The sequence below is a fragment of the Phalangium opilio genome, unplaced genomic scaffold, assembly GCF_054372755.1.
Source record: "Phalangium opilio isolate 3A_F unplaced genomic scaffold, DU_Popi_V2 ptg000048l_1, whole genome shotgun sequence".
Taxonomy (NCBI): Eukaryota; Metazoa; Arthropoda; class Arachnida; order Opiliones; family Phalangiidae; genus Phalangium; species Phalangium opilio.
In genome coordinates, this window is record NW_028324170.1 from 188260 (window position 1) to 209924 (window position 21665).

General features: G+C 37.2%; 3 protein-coding genes and 1 non-coding gene across 4 annotated transcripts in view; all 4 read left to right on the top strand.

Moving 5' to 3' along the window:
• Nucleotides 1-21665, top strand: part of LOC149673426 (interference hedgehog-like) — a 38365-nt gene that overhangs the window by 4076 nt on the left and 12624 nt on the right. Inside the window, exons 2-3 of the mRNA XM_089838976.1 lie at nucleotides 7143-7285; nucleotides 7376-7650. The gene's annotated coding sequence lies outside the window, so the exon portion shown is untranslated. The remainder of the gene's footprint in view (nucleotides 1-7142; nucleotides 7286-7375; nucleotides 7651-21665) is intronic.
• Sply (Sphingosine-1-phosphate lyase) lies at nucleotides 979-4255 on the top strand. The gene has a single exon (XM_089838984.1). It carries the CDS (start codon nucleotides 1522-1524, stop codon nucleotides 3181-3183), a length of 1662 nt encoding a protein of 553 aa, XP_089695110.1. The 5' UTR covers nucleotides 979-1521; the 3' UTR covers nucleotides 3184-4255.
• Nucleotides 4328-6333, top strand: LOC149673429 (uncharacterized). The gene is made up of 6 exons (XM_089838986.1): nucleotides 4328-4481; nucleotides 4631-4803; nucleotides 4868-5577; nucleotides 5646-5800; nucleotides 5861-6045; nucleotides 6110-6333. Exons 1-6 carry the CDS (start codon nucleotides 4378-4380, stop codon nucleotides 6283-6285), a joined length of 1503 nt encoding a protein of 500 aa, XP_089695112.1. The 5' UTR covers nucleotides 4328-4377; the 3' UTR covers nucleotides 6286-6333.
• LOC149673430 (U11 spliceosomal RNA) lies at nucleotides 6773-6901 on the top strand. Its single transcript, XR_016367058.1, has one exon. It is a non-coding gene; the product is annotated as a U11 spliceosomal RNA (small nuclear RNA).

Here is a 21665-nt window from a genome sequence, read left to right on the forward strand (position 1 = left end):
TAATCCGTCTATATTGATATGCCGATAAGATGTATGTGAGTATGAATTTATTCAATATTCGTAAGAGTATGAAAGCTTCTAAATTGTATTATTCATCATTCATTTTAGACACTTTTTTATATTCTTGGGTATATTGAATAAATTGGGTGTTGGATTTTGCGGGATACGATCAACCTTGAATACTTAAAATAATTAATTCGAAGTTTATCTAAATTAAAAATAAATTTCCTTATATGCTAATTTAATACGTGTACGTAAGTAATAACCTTCAACTTAAATGACAGCTGATATTTGTCGTATTAATGTAGTATGTTTACTCAGTTTAGTATATTTGGGGTGAAGCTAAAAATGTCCAACTTGTTTTGATCCTTACTTTAGGCAGTTTTATGTGGAATTTTCTGCAAATTTTCACAAGTATTTATTAAATTAGTCTAGTATGTGTGATAGGATACGCCACCACCCACTATTCCCCCATCCGGATGAATTTTTTTGTTGTTTTGTGTATGGAGATACTAAATTATGGATATGTTATTTCCGCGGGGAGACCACATGTGAACTGTTTCTCGAGTTCTCATTGGTTGATTTCTGCATTTGTTGTTTTGTTTATAACATAGAGATACAAGAGGAACAGTTGAATTTTCAGCTTTGATTCGGGTTCAATGGAAGCACCCCTTCGCCTGTGTGATAGGGTGAGTTGCTTGTAGCGCCATCTACATGCGGCGAGGTAAACTAAAATATTACTAACCCCATGTTAACACTCGAAGTTAAGCAGCTTCGAGCGCGGTCAGTACTTGGGAGGGAGACATCGCGGGTTCGAATCCCGCCGGGGACGTTTTATATTTAATTAATTTTTATTAATTTCCGTATTAATTAATGGAAGGAAAAGTGTTTGTAAAATAAAGAGATGTTTATTAACAGAGAATTAAAACATTTGCAAGATGAAACTTTAGATATTTATTTTTTGTTCAAATTGAATAGCTCCTTCACTCGCCGATAGGGGCGCCACGTATCAAAAACCCTATCACACATGCGAAGGGGTGGGATGGAAATTTTCCTAACAGAAAATCGCGAGACCCCCCTCGCAATAGTTTGTCTAGGTTCTTAATAGTGTTCTAATGTCTATGGTTTAAAACGCGCTGTCAGCGAGTGGGAGGGACTTTTACGTAAGTTCAACGTTCTCTTACATTTATTTAAAAGAACATTTATTTGAAATTCGCGTTTAGTACCGCGATTAGAGACAATAGTTTCATTGTGATCGGTAACAATGTTTCATTTGTTAAAATTATCGTGGTTTTGAGATAGAAAAACAATAATCGGCCGAGGCTTAAGAAAAGTCAACCAGCCACCACCAGTCACTCAGTGAACGGCTGAAACCAAGGTCGGTACTCGTGTTGTTAGTGCGCGCGAACTAGTGTAGATGTAAATATATAGATAATAGTTTAGCCCAATTTTGGCTGTGTAATCGTAAAAAAATACTTGTAAAAAAAAGCGATAGTGTTCTTTCCTCGATTATTCGCAATCATGGAGGTCTACTTAATAGAAGCGAAGAAAGTTTACGCTCAACTCCGTTCCAATGTGAATGAATTTTGTTCAAACTACGATTCGTTTGAGGTTATTTTATGCACAGTCGGTTTAACATTCGTCCTTTCTTACGTATGGTTCGCCATAACTACGCCACACAGTAAGAAGCTTAGCCAACGTGTGAAGGAATGGATTTTCCGTTACGCTCGTAAGATACCATTAATAAATAATAAAATGAACTCGGAAGTTGTAAAGACTTGCGCGCACTTTAAAAAAGAGATGTCTAAACATCTCGGGGATAAACGATACAATACCCAATTACCTAGCAAAGGTTTGAGTGTGGATTCAATTTTAGAGTCGGTGGAAAGTTACAAAGTCATGGGGAACATTAGATGGAAAGAGGGAATGATCTCCGGGGCTGTTTATAAACGACCTAATATTGAGCTTGAAGAAATGATAACTAAAATATCAGGATCAATGGCGTATACTAACCCTTTGCACGCTGACGTTTTCCCCGGTCTTCGAGTGATGGAGGCTGAAGTTGTCAGGATGGTTTGTTCAGCTTTCAAGGGTGATGATAAGTGTTGCGGAACTGTTACTAGTGGGGGAACCGAAAGTATCTTCTTAGCTTGCAAGGCTTACCGCGATTATGCCATAACGGAAAAGGGTATCATCGTTCCTGAAATGGTCATTCCCGTAACTGCTCACGCTGCTTTTGACAAGGCGGCCCAAATTCTACAAATGAGGATTCGTCACGTTCGAGTCGATCCCGTTACCATGAAAGTCGATATGAAGGCCATGAAAAGAACGATTAACAAAAATACCGCCATGTTGGTCGGGTCAACACCTCAATTTCCTCATGGTATCATTGATGATATTGACAAAATTGCCGCTCTCGGACTCACTTACAATGTTCCCGTCCACATGGATGCCTGTTTGGGTGGATTCTTATTACCATTCATGAAAGACGCTGGATTTCAACTGCCCTTTCCTTGCGATTTTACTTTGAAAGGATTGACCAGTATATCGGTTGATTCTCACAAATACGGTTACACGCCAAAAGGAAGTTCAATTGTACTGTACAGAAACGAAGTTTTCCGTCACTATCAGTATTCCGTCCAACCTGATTGGCCAGGTGGAATTTACGCAACTCCCAATTTAGGAGGAAGTAGGGCAGGCGCGACCATCGCCGCTTGTTGGGCAAGTTTGATGTATTACGGTACCCAAGGATACGTAGACGAAACGAGGAAGATAATCCAAACCACGCGCTACATAATTGAAGAACTTAAAAAGATACCCGAAATCTTCGTCTTTGGCGAGCCATTAATGTCTGTGATAGGTGTTGGATCAAAAACCTTTTCGGTTTACCGCCTGGGTCAAGAATTGGGTCATCTGGGATGGAATCTAAATTCCCTACAGTTTCCTAATGGGTTCCATCTATGCGTTACGCAATTGCACACTGAAAATGGAGTAGCTGATAGGTTTCTAAAAGACGTGAAAGACTGCGTCGCCTCCATTATGAAACTGCCTGATCAATCTCCAACAGGGACTGCCGCTTTGTATGGCATGGCACAAGCGATTCCTGATAGAAAATTCGTCTCAGAGTTGGCTTGCGCCTTCTTAGACGCTTATTATAGCACAGAGTATCCAGAGGCTCAATAAAATATCAGATATGATCTGATTTACCCCAAAATGGCCACAATATCTTCTTTCAATGTATGCTTTAGGGTTTTCGGCATTGTATGAACATGTATGTTGGTGGGAGGATGCGAAATCTGAGAGAAATAGGCGCGCTAACTGTGGAACGGCTTAGGTCCGGTGGGACGCCACAAAATGGGGGAGGAATAGTCGGACTCCATTGTAATTGGTCAAGTAGGACTGCAGACGATCCAATTACAATTGAGTCCGACTATTCCTCCCCCCTTTTGTTGCGACCCACCGGGCCTGAACTGTTCCACAGTTAGCGCGCCTATTTCTCGCAGATTTCGCGTCCTCCATGAAGCAGACAATGTAAGGAAGCCATTTTGGGGTTTGGAATGACTTAAATAAACCAGAGCAAATTTTATAAACTAATATATTTTAAAGTTCATAAAATTAATTCCTAGCTCTCTTTTTGACTTGGCTAGTCCTTACAAATTTGAAAAAAAAAAAAAAAAAACCAAACAAAAATTATAGTAATAATGCAACACATATCATTTTGTAATCAAGGTAAAAATTATACAGTATTTCCATTTTTCTTTTGTTATACACTTTATCGTTTACGTAATTAAACAAAAAAGAATGTATATTTTTCGCCTTTACGTAATCTAGTCGTTACAGCTTTCAAATTTATATAAAAAGAAAATTAATCCACCCAAAAATATTTTGGTAAAATTTCCTTATAAATGAAAGATAAATTTGAGATGGACCATTTTACAATTTAACAATTGTCCCTGGGCTTTTCAATGATATTTGTAAAACTGGCCGGACCAGTTTTCATTAATTACAGATATTATGTTTAGAACAAGGTCCGCGAATAATAAAAACTTCGCGGATCGCGCAACTAAAAAGAGAAATTTGGTTGTGATGCCATTACTATGCCATTTGTTAAAATAATTAATTCCAGTTAATCCATTTAAACTAATTACTTAATCAAGGATGAAAAGCTTTAAAATATATAGAATTATTGTAACTTAATTAGAAATTTCGTTATGTAAACCTTTCTTTTTCATTAATAAAAACTATTTAGGCAAAATGTGTTACTAGCTAACTTACTATTTAAATTACGCGCTTTCGCAAAATCGCAACCACGTGCTTTCCGGCGTTTCTAGAGAAAAAGTTCGTCTGCTCTTTCAAACTTTGTTTTTGCAAATTGCAATGGCGGACTTGACCATCGATAAGAAGGAATATTTGAAGAAATATTTAAGTGGACCACCCCAAAAACCGAAAAATAAGAAGAAAAAGAAAGTTATAGTTCCCAAGTAAGTTTAGAATTAAATTTTTAGGTTGGAACTTTAATTGAATCCCTTAAATAAATCGTAACTCGTTAAGCCTTGGCTTGCATTCTGAGTTGTATTAGTTTAACTCTGCGTCTATGAGTATGAAATCAATGTTAATTACCTAATTATAGGTCAATAATTATCGATGATGACATTGATATAGACAAAATAAAACCCGATACGGATAATAGCGATAAAGAGCAAGAAGATGAGGCTCCCATTGTAGCTTCTGTTATAGATGACAGACCTTTGAATGTCAGAGCTAAAGAAGCTTATGTTACAACTCATTGGAAAACCCTTGATGGTAGGTTAAATAATTTAATTACCTATTAAATTAATTATCATATGTGTAATCTAATGAATTTTAGTTAATTCTGGGGGTCAAAATGCGGATGAAAACTCTAATGAAGGGGTGAAGGTCACTTCTCATAAAAGACACGATTCAGACAGTGATGTCTCCTTAGATCGTGGACAAAAATTGAGACACGATTCAGACAGTGACCTTTCACCCCAAAGAAGCGTTTCTAAGAAAGATATCAGCTCCAAAAAGGGGGAAACATCAACTAAATCAAATCATAGGAATAGACATGATTCTGATTCTGACATTTCACCACCGAGAGCTAGAAGAAAACCCAATTCAGACAGTGATATTTCACCCCCTAGACGAGGGAAAGACACTAAAAATCGAAATGATAGTCGGAAAAATGCAAACCAGGATTCTGACAGTGATTTAGATTTACCAAGGTCTAGAATGTCTCAACAAAATTCTAAAAATAAAAGGTCTAGACGCGACTCTTCTGGGTCAGAAAGTGATCTATCTCCACCCAGAAACATTAAAAATCAAGGTAAAGATAGAGGAGTTTCACCCCCGAGAAAAAGTAGAACAAGACGTGATTCCGATAGCGATATTTCTCCACCAAGAATGAGAAGAAATGTAGATAAATCGCAGCAACATAATAATAGAGGTGAAAAAACTAAGGAAACATTGTCAGGTTTGAAAGCTGGTCTTCAAGATGCAAAGGCATTAAGGAAAGAACTTGAATTAGCCAAGAAAAGAGAAAATGAAATGATTAAAAAGGTACGCAAAAGTGTGAACTTAATATCATTTCATTGCATTGCATTTATTTTAATTTTCTTGGTTGTCAGATTGGTGAGGATGTTTCCGGTAAAAATGCGGAAACAGTGTTTAGGGATAAGCATACCGGTAAAAGAAGAAATTTGAAAGAAGAAAAACGTTTACAAAGAATAGAAATTGAAAAAAAAGCAAAGTTTGATGAAAAATACATGGAATGGGGGAAAGGGTAGGTTTCTTTTTAATCTAGACCTAATTGGGGGGAAGTTAATTGTAATTAATTTATCAGGTTAAAACAAGTTGAAGAAAGAGAGAATCGTTTGGGAGAGGATTTATACGAAATGTCCAAACCTTTAGCGAGATACGCTGATGATGAAGATTTGGAAAAACATTTGAAAGAAAAGGAAAGAGAAGGAGATCCCATGTTGAAATTTATTAAAAAGAAGCGAGAGAAGCAAATTGATCCATCAAAACGTATTTATTAAATTAGAATTAATTTAAATTTACCTTAATTTAATTTTAACTAATTTGTTTTCAGGTCGTCCAACTTATAAGGGACCCCCTCCGCCTCCCAATAGATTTGGTATTCCACCCGGTTATAGATGGGATGGCGTCGACCGTTCAAATGGCTTTGAAAAGAAAATATTTGAAAGACAAGCTAATAAAATCGCGCAAGTTGAAGAAGCTTATAAATGGAGTGTAATGGATATGTAATACATTTTATACTAAAGAATATATGCAATAAAGTGTTATTTTTCGTAATATTTGTGATGAAATCATTTTCTTTTAATGGGGAAACAAGATTGGGTTTATTATTTAACAATTTTATAATTGCGGACAGTAAAAACGCGATTCTAATTTCCAAATAAAATTCCGTCCGCGAAAACAGCCACCCAGCCAGAATAATACTTTTGCAATCATGACGGGCGCAAAAGTAAAAACGTGCAATTTGAATTTCGCGCCAAATCCTAGTATCCTACGCTGTCGTTTTCATATTACTACTTTACACGCAGAAATAATTCAATATTTACTATTATTTTACGACAATTATTTACAAATAGGTTGTTAATAAATAATTAAATAATTATAAGATTAATATCTATTATATTTGTCTTAATTAGACTTTAATTTGAGCCGTATGTGTGGGGATTTAAGTGGGCTAGGATACTTTATAGTATGGCGTTTTCAACGTGTTAAAATTAAAAAGGGTACCTGTCTACTTATATGGCACATCTTGGTGGAAACCTTGGTGCAGAATCGCAATCAAGAGATTCTGGGTACAAAATTTTTTAACTCGAGGCAGTTGGTAGCCGTTTGCTCTGACGCCTCACATATAAAATGAAAAATTAATACACGCAAATATGCAAATTAAGATCTCTTGACGTGTATCTGTGTTGGTCAAGCTCCTCCCAATTGCCTGTTCAGAAAAACACGTTCAGTTTAATTAGAATCTATATTAATTTCATTCCAAATTTCCAACTTTCTTGATAGTCATAAATCTTAAATGGTTAACTTTAATTTAAATGTCATTATATCGAATTAATTAATAAGTAAAAATATAATCAATACAGATGGCGGTACTGGCGTTGAGAAGATTCTTACCATGCTATAATGGGAAGGGATGGCAACACTGCTGCATGCAGAATTCATATTAGAGTGTTTTGTTGGGGAATGGGAAGTGCCGTGGTATTCGGATCGCTACAAACAAAGCAAAGTAATTAGTTTAATTATTGTATTTATAGTAAATGACTTACGTCTTAACCTTAGTAAAAAGTCTAATTAACATGTTTTCTATCAATTTCAGCTAAATTCCGGTCGTAATCAACTTAAAATTAAACGAAAATGAAGTGGCGAAGTTAAGCCTTGGTCATAAGACATTTTTAATGGGCCAGCGAACTTTGTTGATTGTGAAGGAAACAAGTTAGAATTTCAAAGCGTGTCTGTGCATAAAAAAAAGAAGCCGCCGACTTTAAGCCTTGTACTATCATAATAAAAGGAAGGAATCAACCACATTGAACTTGAAAAAGACCATTCTCATGGAATCTCGTTGATTTACTTAGGAACAGTATTCCAGTCTGAGTGAGTCATAAACTTTAGTTCTATTAACTTTGTTAAGAAATTAATAGTGGTAATTGTTGCTAACAATACATTTGGTAAGCAACTCTTTGGGGTTAAAGTTAAGCACGCGAATTAGAGGTTATTTTAAGGGAAAACTTCTAAATATTGTAACAAGATACAGTTTCATATAGGGGTATGTTAAATTGCCCCAAACAATTTTAACTTAAGAGTCATAACATCCCCCAGCATTAAATATTGTAACATTTAATGAAATATTAACATGTGAAAGTTGTATTTAGTGATATCTACATTGCATTTAAAGTAATTGGATTGCCCTGAATTAATTATTCCAAATGGAATTTTAACAAAGAAATACCAATGTTAAATTACTTCAAACACTTATTATAATTTAAAGTCATTACATCCCCCCTTCATTGCACATCTTGCACATTAAATTTCCCAGAAAAACTAATCAGTTTGTACTACAAACGGTTAAACTACCCCTACTATAAAAAATAAAAAACTTAAGAATTTTATAAAAGTTCCTGAGTTCCAAATATGACAAATCTCTACAGGATATAAAGAAGAATGGGTGTGGGTGGTAAAATATGCCTTAGGGGGAAATTCTCGCAAATCAAAGCGTGAGTTCAAAACGATTATGACTAACCAAGTCTTTAAATAAATAAATAAAAAAAAGAATAATAAAAACCGGCGACTTCAGCTGGAATGAATAGTCAAATTTAAGGGATTATATTTGGTAGCTTCTGGAACAACCCAGCAGTTTAATAGGGATGATATGACGTCCGTCCGTCCGTCCGCCTTATGTTTAGGCGCACCCGCGATTAGTATCTACTTCCCCCCCCCTTATACCAATATTTGACAGCTAGGGCTAGGAAAAGGCAGGCCTCTTGTACCGTGACATTAGTTGCAGAAACAGAATTTCGATTTCTGGGGACCCAATATCTTTGATTTATTATCGGTATCCTTATACAGGGTGTTTCAAAAAAAGGGACATTCGATTCCTGGGGACCCAGTATCTTTGATTTCTTATCGGAATCCTTATACAGGGTGTTTCAAAAAGGGACATTCGATTCCTGGGGACCCAATCGTTATCCTTATACAGGGTGTTTCAAAAAGGGACATTTGATTCCTGGGGACCCAATCGTTATCCTTATACAGGGTGTTTCAAAAAGGGACATTCGATTCCTGGGGACCCAATCGTTATCCTTATACAGGGTGTTTCAAAAAGGGACATTCGATTCCTAGGGACCCAATCGTTATCCTTATACAGGGTGTTTCAAAAAGGGACCTTCGATTCCTGGGGACCCAATATCTTTGATTTATTATCGGTATCCTTATACAGGGTGTTTCAAAAAGGGACATTAGATTTTTGGGGACCCAATATCTTTGATATATTATCGGTATCCTTATACAGGGTGTTTCAAAAAGGGACATTTTGAACTCAGAATAGAACCGAATGTACCGAGGGGCTAATCACTGTCAGATTCTCTATTATGCGTAATAATTTTTGTCAATGGTACAGTCGTGTACACAGATTACACTCAGTGAGCGGCCCCTCGCACTGTACTTCGGTCCTATAATTACCCTTTTTGAAACACCCTGTAGTTTCTACATACGTGATACCTCGAAAGGTATTCGATGTTTTTTTTTATTTTATTTGGGTAAATTGGCTCTGGTGGTCGTAAAACACGCAATAAAACGCTGATAAAAACTCTTAAAAGGAATCGGTAATAAATTTCTTCTGGACAATTTTATTACCAACTTTTTAGGACCAGTTCTTTTGTGTTTAATATTTCAAAGGGCCGTCAAATCTTCCTCCAATCTTTTGTTTTGGGTACAGAAACGAAATTTGCAAGGTCAAATTCTTTCCCCCAACAGCGAAAAGAAAACCATTAAGGTTACTTTAGCCTCGGCTTTAGCCAATGTAGTAATTATTTTCAGACTTAGTTTCAATGTTAAAGCTAGGACAAGTGTCACGAGTTATTTTTGTAATTTTCGTGTTGAAATAGACCAAATTAAATAGAAATTACTTACAAAGAAACCAACCAAAAATACAGGAAGGGGAGGGGATGGTAGTTGTTGATATTTTTGAAATGTGAAACTTGCCCTTTAAAAACTTGAACCTCGGTGAATGCGGCAAAAAGCCCAGCCACATAATCTTGTCACATTTTGACGCGGGTAGTTCGGAATTTTTAGATTCCCAAATCCGGAATTTCAATGTGGCCCATCCCCTCCTTATAGAATTGCTCCTTTTTTCTTCCTCTTCTTCTTCTTCTTCTTTAGCTTTAGAAGTAAACGTGTCATGGGTCAACTTAGAGGGCGTGTGAAAAACTCCCCGAATTTTTTTTTTTTTTTTTTTTTTTTTCACAATAACGTCGTCATCCTTCATTTTGCCAAAGCCCCTGGGCTATGTCTAATTAGTCAAATATGACTAGGAAGTATGTTATGATTAATTAGTGAAAGGGGGTTGGGGAGATTTCTTGCAGCAACAGCTTAGATTTCGTTACAAAACTAAACTTCGAAAAGAAACGTTGATGTCAGGGAAAAACACGGGAAATAGTCAGGGAAATATGGGATCGTAAATCAGCTAGAAATATGAATCTGAATATTTTAAATTGTGTCTTTAAAAGTCACATGATTTTAACTGTGATTATAGAGAGCTTTCAGTTGGCTGAGTAGTACGTCACATCCTCCTAAGTCTTACCAAGGTTCTGGCAGCCATATTGGTGGGTAAAAGTTTTCCTTCTGCATTCAACCTACCAGTATGGCCGTGAAAATTCTCTCACGAATCTTAGTTCCTCCCCCCCCCAACCGAAAGCTCCCTATACAGGTCATGTTCATTGAATCTAAGAGTGATTAGCCCCTCGATTTGTGGCTTTGAATACACTTTGAAATTCTTGTCATAGTGGTGGTTCGAGAGAAGGTCATTGTGAAGACTGACTGCTGACCAAGATTAAATGGGTTGATAAAAGGAAATTCCTATACGCTAAAAATGACAACGTCTTTGAAGAGAGAGAGAGAGAAAGAGAGAGGGGGGAGGGAGGTTAAAGGTTAAACAGGAGCTTACCAGTTTCTCAAATTTGTTATCGCGGTTGGACATAAAAAAAATTCTAAACCTTTATCAGGAAAATAATAAATTTTACTTCAGCGCATGTTCAACTTCTTTGACAAATGCTATCTTAAAAAAAAATAATTTTTGTCATCAAGGTCGTATTCATCATCTAGAAGTCCGTTATTTATTAATTTATCATAGAAATTGGTGATTAATTTATGATTAAAAATAAAAAATGGCATCCAATTCCAGGGTTCATACAAACCTGAAAAACCGGGAAAACCTGGAAAAATCGGGGAAATAAATAGTTGATAAACCCCTCAGGGAAAATTCAGGGAAATTTCGAATTTTTAGTAAAATTCTGGGAAGTCAGGGAAATTTGCGTCAAACAGGGAACGAGTAATTAAGCAAAATGTTCAATATAACACATCCTCCATAGGATTAACATTACACTATACTTTGGAGGCTCATAACTCCGGTTCTACTAGAGATACGGGGATGTCCTTTGAGTATGTTATAGTCATATTTGTCCCCCCTCCTTCGTTAACATTTGCTCCATAGGATACTCCATATACGGGAAAAACCTAGAAAATTCAGGGAAGTATATGGAGAAAAACCTGGAAATCTCAGGGAAATTTGTTTTCCAAAAGTTTTATTAACCCTGAATTCTTCCGTGACCTCTTGGGGGGGCGTTCGCAAAGTACGCGATGAAAGCAAAAAAAAAAAAAAAAAAAGGTTTAGTAGAATCAGAATTTCGCGAAACAGCTCGTTTCCTTGGTAATGGTAATGACAATATATTTTTTTTTATATTGGTGGGGTGCGAAAATAGCCGAGAAGATTGGCTGTAGCGTGTCTTCAGAGGCCTATGCCAAATTTCACGCGCCTTCTCGTTAGGAACCATCATTTATTATAAAGGTTTTTAGACCCTAAGGGGGTGTAAAGTACTTCTTTTTTACGAGTCCCTACTCTCGTTCCGAACAACTAGCCGAAATAATCTGTAATATATGGATTTGAAACCACCGAAAAATCAGGGTTGTCACGGTATCTGGAAAAATCTTTGGAATGAAGTTAGGGATTCTTGAAAATACTATATAGCTAAGTAATTTGGGGAATTTTAAATTTGTTGTAAAAGTCTCCGGGAATTTATGGTTTCGTACCTGAATAAGTCAGCTTGAGGGGAAAGCATCAGTGGTTAAACAAGTCAGGGATTTGAATTATGGAGGAGAGATCAGGGATGAGTCAGGGGTTTGAATTATGGAGGAGAGATCAGGGATGAGTCAGGGATTTGAATTGTGGAGGAGAGATCAGGGAAAAAGTCAGTTATTTGAATTATGTTGCCAAGATCAGGGAAAAGTCAGGGATTTGAATTATGTTGCCAAGATCAGAGAAAAGTCAGAGATTTGAATTATGTTGCCAAGATCAGAGAAAAGTCAGGGATTTGAATTATGTTGCCAAGATCAGAGAAAAGTCAGGGATTTGAATTATGTTGCCAAGATCAGGGATAAGTCAGGGATTTGAATTATGGAGGAGAGATTAGGGATAAGTCAGGGATTTGAATTATGGAGGAGAGATTAGGGATAAGTCAGGGATTTGAATTATGGAGGAGAGATTAGGGATAAGTCAGGGATTTGAGTTATGGAGGAGAGATCAGGGATGTCAGGGATTTTTATTATGGAGGAGAGATCAGGGATAAGTCAGTTATTTGAATTATGTCGGCAAGATCATGGATAAGTAGAGGATAATTTGGATTATTAAAATAATTTCTTCATTAAGGATTTATTTCGTTGTGCTTCAACCAATACCAAATATTGGTAGAACTTGACTGTAAAGTGACGTAAACATAGACAAGGATTTTAGTATTGGTCAGGCTAAGACATAATCCCAAAACAATTCGTCATATAAAAACATTGCAAGGTGGAATACTGTTTGTCTATGAAAAACCAGGTGTATTTAAACCTTAAACATCACGGAAAGGAAAAATGCCGGACCCTTTTTGCGCCATGCAGCAAAAACCCATAAATATACTTTATTACTGTATAGTAGGTCTAATTGTCCGCCCTTGGGCCATATTCTACCCTATTTTATTGAGCTGAATTTAAACCACAACGAAAGTACGAAACCCTGTTCTTTTTCTATTTTTTTTTTCAAAAACATGCCACCACTAGTAGAGAACCTAGAGAAGCGGTGCAAGCCTCTTGGAAAATTTGTAGTAAACTTTACAAAGAAAAATACCTTTTGGAATATCTTAGGGATTACCTGTGGGTGGTGTTAGGAGAAAGCGGTAAAATTTCAAGTTGAAAAAAAAAGTAGGCCTACGTTTATGGTAGGAAGGTTGCAGCCTGGTCGGTCTTGCTTGGGACGGAACCTTTTATTATCATCCGCAATCTTTGTAAACTTTCTTCCCCTTTTTGGGGAGAAAAAGTGCATTGACAAAGATGAATTGTTATTGCTTGGAACCGTTCGCGTCTCATTGTACTTTGAAGAAGTATTTTACATTAATATTTCAACCGAAATGTAACAGAGTATGTTTTAGGTCCCCGGTACAAATATTCACTGTGTTGACGTAAATTCCCTTGGAGAACTAGATGCAAAAATATATCATTTGTTGTTAGTAACTGTCTTCAAGAACTATCTATATGTATTCCCCAGTCTTCTGTTCTATACGGGACTTACGAGGTTACCGCCCCCTTTTCGGAGAGTTGTTCTGCCAAGACTACAGAGCGCGTTCGACGACAGGCAATGTCAGCCACTAACTAAAGGCCGCCGACAGGTTATGGCAGCGCCCATAGAAAACCTCTGGTAAATCCCGTATAGTTATTTAGGGAATGCATCACGTGATGTCAGGAACTCATTTAAGCATTGAGAACATTCATAGTTAGAATAGATAGGTTCTGTTGGGTTTCACGATGTTAGGTAAAATTGTGAGCTCTTTAATAGGCATAGGATATATCATTATTTTACACATTAAACTTATTATTTTGATTATTTTTACGTTCTCAGTTCTTATGTAGGTTCTTTGTTGATGCAATGCGAAAGTGACACGAGTTACGTCTCTGATTTTTGGCGCCTAATTATACAACTGTAGGAACAAACATTTTTTTTTCTTATGGGAACTATATTTTAAACAGGGGGTAAAAAACGTTATGTTAATTAGCAAGATTTTAATTATGTAAAGTTGCACCTGCTAATTGATTTATTGAGAGGATGGGAAAGTGATGAAATATCATTCTTATTATTCTTTTTATTTTTGTTTAAAAGAGCGTAATGAATTTGAAGTATGTTTATATTTTAATGAAGATACGAGTTAAGTAATTAAGTTAATTCACTCGCTGTAGAAATCGTATTAAGTCTATACATATATTTAAAGCAGACGTTGGGAAAACTGTCTGTCCAATAGGAATTTATACCCCAACGGTGGCAGTATCATGAAGTGACGTAGGTTATAGATTCTCGTGAAGCCACGCCTGGTGAGGCGCTGTCAAAGGCTTAGTAACACAGACTAAATATGACTAGATACATGGAAGTCCTGCAAAATTAACCCCCGAGTGTAGCCAATCAATTCTCGCTTGTCGTTCTCGAACTACTAGCTCGAGCTGTTAGTCTCCAGCATTAGTATAATTAGTGTCATACTTATGGAACATATCATTTATAAACTTATGCTAAGGTATATATTTCCAAAATTCATTAAGAGTAAAAATTAAACAAAAGTCTTAGTATTTTTTCCTGCCTTGAGGTTTAATGTTTTTTTTTGGTAGTATCATTTCGTTTGTGGTTTGAAACGCAAATATAAATGGTGTGGTGTCGTGGTCTAGAACGTCGTTTAAGTGTATTTTGTGGTTTCTTGCCAGACCAGACGAGAAACACGTCGATATACCGAGCATTTCGAGCAAATTTCAGCCCTAGTTTTAACCCTTGTTTAAAAATACCAACAGTGATAGTAGGGACGTTGAATGAAGTCAATTTTGGGCTGAAATGGTCTATAATGAGGCGGCTTGTTCCCTTTATTGTTCAAAAAGAGACTCTGTGGTGGAAAAATGCGCTCGGCTCTTTAGGAGGCTCATTAAATTTAGGAAAAAGCCTTTCTCTCCATTATAGGAATTAGTTCCGCTTCGAGGGTTTAGTTTAGACACCGTGCCTGCTCGGTTTCCTTGCCTATATGGTCGTGTGTCTAATGTTAACTGTCAGTGGAAAATTGTTGGTCGGGACCCCGACATTGTTCACTACCACCGAACTCTTTTTTTTATTTTTTTTTTTTATTTATTTACACGCTTCAAGAAGTTCTTAACGCTATTTCCCAACCATTATAAAGTACTGAAAATAGCTAGTGTTCAACATATATATATTTTTATGATATTTCTGGAATCCGATCTATGTATGTTATGTTACCACGGAGGATACGTTTTTTTGGACCATTTTTGCCAGTTGGATGTACTAGTGAAAGCCAGCTTTCGTTAAAGGTGTCGTCGAGGGGGTAGTCACTACAATATGCCTTGAACTCAATGTACTGTCAAAGCTGAACTGCGAGTTCCGAAGGCTTTGAAATCAATGCACTGTCAAAGCTAAACTCAGGTGTACACGGAGATCCAGAGCGTCTACCCCCTCGGGTGTCGTAGTATCGTCCTAATATCATAAGTTTATAAGTGATATGTTCCTTCCATAAGTATGACACTAACCTATACTTCGTAATGCTAGAACAGACTTGCAACTCGAGCTAGTTCGAGAACGACGGAAGCTAGAATTGATTTTGCTGTCCATCTTCATATTTAGTCTGTGTACTAAGCCTTTGATAGCACCTCACCAGGCGTCCCTCGCTTTGCCTCGAATCTATGACCTACCTCATTCACTTCAAAATTACAAGCTCCAGTTTGTAACCAATGACAAACTTATGGAACAAACATACCTTATGTAACGTGTTTGAAATTGTTTTAGATGGAGTTAAGGTATGTACTAGCATTGCTTTAGGTTTGAGTTGTGACTATCCCTTACTTAACGCTTAGCGTTGAAAATCTTTTAAACCGTTTAAAAGAGCTATGCTACATCCCCCTGAAAGAGAGAAAGAAAGAATTCCGAGGGACGAGTCGCGTCAGCTGATTCGAAATGGTGATTTTGATTTGCGCAGGAGATAAGTTCAGTTGAAAAGAACGATTTAAACTCACTTTGATGCGCTGATAATAAATATCATATAAAATAAAGCTTTTTACGACCCTTAGTAACCGCGTATCACTTGTCATCATTAAGGAAGGTTATGGGACCGTCCGTTTTCTATTGACCATGGGGTAAACGTTAGCGAGCTGGTTTCTCTTCTCGCTGCGTAGCTAACGAAAGTGGGAAAGTTGACGACAGGGTTGCCACTGAACCTGGAAACCCCCAGAGAGAATTTGAAAATTGATGTGTGAAATGGTACGGGATTTTAGAAATGGATGTAAAATGGAAGGGGATTTTAGAAATGGATGTGAAATGGAAGGGGATTTTAGAAATGGATGTGAAATGGTAGGGGATTTTAGAAATGGGTGTGAAATGGCAGGAGATTTTAGAAATGGGTGTGAAATGGCAGGAGATTTTAGAAATGGATGTGAAATGGCAGGAGATTTTAGAAATGGATGTGAAATGGCAGGAGATTTTAGAAATGGATGTGAAATGGCAGGAGATTTTAGAAATGGATGTGAAATGGCAGGAGATTTTAGAAATGGATGTGAAATGGCAGGAGATTTTAGAAATGGATGTGAAATGGCAGGAGATTTTAGAAATGGATGTGAAATGGCAGGAGATTTTAGAAATGGATGTGAAATGGCAGGAGATTTTAGAAATGGATGTGAAATGGCAGGGGATTTTAGAAATGGGTGTGAAATGGTACGGGATTTTGGAAATGGTACGGAATTTTAGTAATAGTCGCGTAAAATGTCAGGGGTTTTAGAAATAGTCGCGTAAAATGTCAGGGGTTTTAGAAATAGTCGCGTAAAATGTCAGGGGTTTTAGAAATAGTCGCGTAAAATGTCAGGGGTTTTAGAAATAGTCGCGTAAAATGTCAGGGGTTTTAGAAATAGTCGCGTAAAATGTCAGGGGTTTTAGAAATAGTCGCGTAAAATGTCAGGGATTTAAAATCCCTGACACAACTTCATGGTACTAGTAATTTTTAGCTACAATATTCTGACTACTACAAATAAAAGTGGAAGTTATTATTGCTCATAGAAATTGTCTTTAGACAGTCAGGAAAAACCTGAAAAAAAGTCAATTTTGAAATTTAGAAATTAAGCATTTGTGACAACCCTGGACATTAGGCATTTTCACTTCTTGTAATTGTAGCTGTAGCCACTTCTGATATTAATTCGCGAACACTATAGCTGGGTGCATTTTTACTTTTTCGGCAAGGAACACAAAGAACGTTCTTGTTCTTATCTATAGCGGTTTTCTTTTTCGAGTCGTTCATAAAGCGGGTCTACTCGCGTTACATGATTTATTTAATCCTATTTATAACGAGAACTTAAGATGAATTTATAGATACGGATTGCCCGCTTCAAGGCTGATGCTCCCATGCGCCTTAAATCTGAGAAGTTTTGAAATGGAGAACGATATTAGGGATACACGTTATTAAGCAAACTATTATTTCAAATAAATTCGCTAAAATTTCGAGCCGTGTCGTCTGCTTCATCTAGGCTTACGACGGAACATACCGTCTGGATGATCTGACTTATCATAAGTTTATAAGATGTGTTCCAAAAGTATGACACTACCTATACTTCGTAATGCTACTGAGAGACTTACAGCTCGAGCTAGTTCTAGCAGAACGACGGAAGCGAGTCAATTGTAGTCCTACACTCGGTGGTTATTTAATTTTGCAGGACCAAGTTCCATCTAGGTCCTATTTAGTCTGTATTTCTAAGCCTTTAACAGCGCCTCACCAGGCGTCCCTCGCTTTACCTCGAATCTATGACCTACCTCATTCACTTTATGACAAGCTCCAGTTTGTAACCAGTGACAAACTTATGGAACAAACATATCATATGAACTTATGGTCTCATGAAAACAAGGTGGTGTTGGTAAAGGTCTATTGCAAAAATGTTTCAGCTTTGGTATTACCGTTGATAACTCAAGTCAGTTAAAAAAAATTGATTAGAAAATGTACAGAATGTGAGTGTAATCGTATATTAACACGCGTTTCAAATTTACAAGGTGGAAAAACATATTGGCAAGTTAGTTAGTTACTTATCACTTATGTACATTCCACCCAATTAGAACCCCACACCGTATATTATATATAACCTTAATAATTTCTCGGCTTTAAGCTCTGAATCTCTGGATCTAAATTAACTACTTATATTCAATTCAACACCCATGTTTCTGCTCAAGAATTCTGTCTCTCTTATGGCATGCAGGCAGGCAGGCAGTCACCGAGCTGTAGCCCCGGGCCTGACCCACACCGTCCGTCCGTCCGACGAACCACCTTCAGAAACTTACTTTTTTTTTACTTATTTGACGGTATTTCTCATAAATTATTGAACGGCTTCTCTTAAATCTAAAGGGATAGTAACCCTGAAATACAAGACAGGTCGTAGGCACTAAATTAATTGGGCAATATTCGAGTTTTAGTTCAACCTCTCTTTAAATATACACGATAAAAAACGGGGTTTAGCCTTTAAGAACTCCGATGGAATTTGCTACCAGTTGCCAACCCACATAAATATCGAAGTATACGGAGGCCGCCATAGTTTTTTTATTTGAAAAAAAAAAACTCCTATTCAAACCACAAACGTTCCCATGTATGTAGACTAGACGGGTTAAGAGAAAAACTTGTATCCAAGTCGCGTATACTGTTCGCGCAATGAGAGAATGTAGCAATAGGAGTAGAAGCTTAGGCCTCAACTCGCCTCAACTGCAGCCCTATGCTGTCGGAAATTCAACTTCGATTGGTCTGATTTTATAGAGAGATTTCAGTTGCAGGATTAGCTGATTTAGTCTCGTGACATTATTTACGCTGCCATATTGGTGGGTTTAAAGCAGGAATGAAGCTGAGACCACCCAACCAATATGGCTAAGAGAACAGAACATCGGTAAGACTTGGGAGGTTGTGACGTACTACTATCCCATCTGAAAGCTCTCTATTATAAGGTACCCGGCGTTGACCGGGTGTTTTAAGGGGCTGGAAACGGGGGAGAATTTGGGGCTTTGTGTACACCAATAACCGCTTGGTGTTGTATTTTAGGAACTTACCTTTTGCTACAACAACAAATTCGATAAACGTGACTTAATTGGGGTTAATAATGAAGTGATTAGGATGGGCTTAATGGCTAAGGGTTCACCTCCTTCCCAACCTTGAAAATAACTCAACTTCTAACTAACATTTTCCTATAGTTACTGAAATCAATGATGAAGTTTACAATGTCAAATCATATTCGCAATGCATTGGTATTGCGTAAACACAACAAACGAACTAATTATAAAACTCCCTGAAATACGTAAAAGCTAATGTATTCCCTAAACTTCGAAATTGCTTCCTTGGCAAAGGCTTACTTACTTTCTATTCCCTTTACCCAATTTTCTATGATGTCAACGTGCGCAACGAACCAGCAGGCCTCTGTATATTTAAAGTGGTAGTAGATTGACCATGGCGTAATTCAAACCCAACTTAGTTCTTGATCCAACAGAACCTTAAAAGAAAAAAAAATTGAAGTTATTTAACCCCGCAGTGAAACTTGACGGTCCCCTTCACAGAAATGGTGACTTTTTTTCGCATCACTTGTTGTGGTTTATGTAATAATAACTAACAAGATTCCGGCTGCAAGCCGAGCAAGTGATAAGCTAAATTTATACCCGAAGTTACCTATAATCAATTTTCAATGACAAAAAGTGTAGAAGTATATACCATAATATTGTGACATCATCAATTATAAGTACTTATCTAATTATATAAGATATAGCTAATTACTTTTAGGAGGGGGAACCTCGATAAACGAGGATAGAGAAAGTAGTGAATGATGGTGGTGGGGGATATCTTGGGTTGGTGGCTCTTCTCTTCTCCTCTGTGTTAGTCCCAGGGCGTGTCGCGACTTACTTAATGATGTCTAGCTCAAGAAAAAAGGCGTTCGAGAAACGCTTTTCCATCACTCTTTGTGTTCAATTTGGTTTCGTATACCATTGCCAAGAGTTTTCTTCATGGATTATGTTACTAACTGTGATGTACTTGTTAATTATTTTCTTGGTCGTGTTTACGTGATGTTATTTATTGATTTGAGTCAGTCGTTGTTTCTATCTACAATAGAGAGCTTTAATCAGATGGGATAGTAGTACGTCACACCCTTCCAAGTCTTACCGATGTTCTGTTCTGGTAGCCATATTGGTTGTGTGGTCTCAGCTTCATTCCTGCTTTAAAGTTAAACCTACCAATATGGCAGCGTAAATTATGTCACAAGACTCGATCAGCTCCTCCTCAAACTGAAAACTTTCTATATTAAACAAGATACGAGTGCGATTAAGTTTCAGTAATGTACACTACACGTTTGGGTTTCCCGTGAAGCACTGGGAAGTGGTCCTACTGGACGAATCCGCGGTCCAGTAGACCTTTTCGACCTAAAAAGTTGGGTAGGCAACCCTCAGTATCGGGACATACAACGGGGTTGATACATTGGCATAAGTCTCTGCGCATGCACGCTCATGATACAAAAAGAGTACAGTGCGGGAAAGCCTAACGTGTAGTGCCATCCATTACGGAAACTTAATAGGGACTTTGCAATTCGGGCTTAACTCCGCCTCCAGCGCCATTATGGTATGTTTTTTTAACACAGAATGAAAGCTATATAAGCCCCTCCTCCTGGTATGTTTTTTAGCACTAGTGGAAGGTAGCCTGACGTTTCATGACGTAGTAATGCCAAGTCCCTATTGCACTCGTATCTTCTTAAATATTGTTGATAGAAACATAGTTCCAATTGATAAATTAATTATTTAATTAATACGCTCTCCCAATTAGGAAATTAAAAAATTCTAGCTCGGATCGAGTACCTTTTAATCTCATCGGTTATAAACATAATTAGTACCAACTTTAGAGAAACGTCCTACAGCTAAATAGCTTAAGTGGTGGTTTACGGAGAAGCTAATATATTGTCTTGAGCATCTTGATTATCTTTCTATACAGGGGGGGGGGAATGAGTGGTATATAAAGTTAGGCAAGCGTATTTCATTACCAATGCCATTAATTAACGAAGCGAGGTGTAGAAGGGACGCCACTTCTCAGTTAGTGACCCCTAAAAGAATCGGAGGAGACTCGATGAACCGAATGGCAGGCAGTCATGAAACAAAATACCCCATGCATCCAAAACCAAAGGCCACGCAATCCTTTCGATCTTTCAGTATGACCCGCGAAACCGCGTTGGTTCTAGGGTCTCTCTCTTCTGGAATAGAAGCAAACGATATAGTTTGTTGTAAAAAAAAAAAATCAAGCTTGACTCAAAAATGTTCCCAGGCGTTTAGAATCCAAAGGGAAGTTGATATTAGATTTATTACCGTGCGTCTATTGAATTTTAAAGGGTATTAATTGTTATTACTCTATCGTTTCATTTCATTGGCACTTTAGAAAACAAATTTATTCATCAGGAACGTTTTTTTTTTCTTTTTTCTCTTTCGGTGTCTTTAAGAAGCAAGAATTGAGATCTAACATCCCAGATTAAATAGCTGTGTTCAAGGTTAAAATATCTAATGTTTTTAAAACGCCACTCTTTTATTTTATGCACCAGATGTCTTCTTTTTTGCCAGCAGCGTCTTACTTTCGGGGTGTCTTACTCGGTTTTAAGATGTTTTAATTTTTTGATCGCGTGTATAAGCCGCTTAAAGAGTATAATTCCATTGCAGGGTCGCTACTGGTTAGGGTTAAAATCAAGGGATTTAAAAATAGGCCAATAAAAGGTGTCAGAGTAAAGTTAGGGAATTTTAAAATAGGTCTAAAAGGGTTAGAGTAAAGTTAGGGAATTTCAAA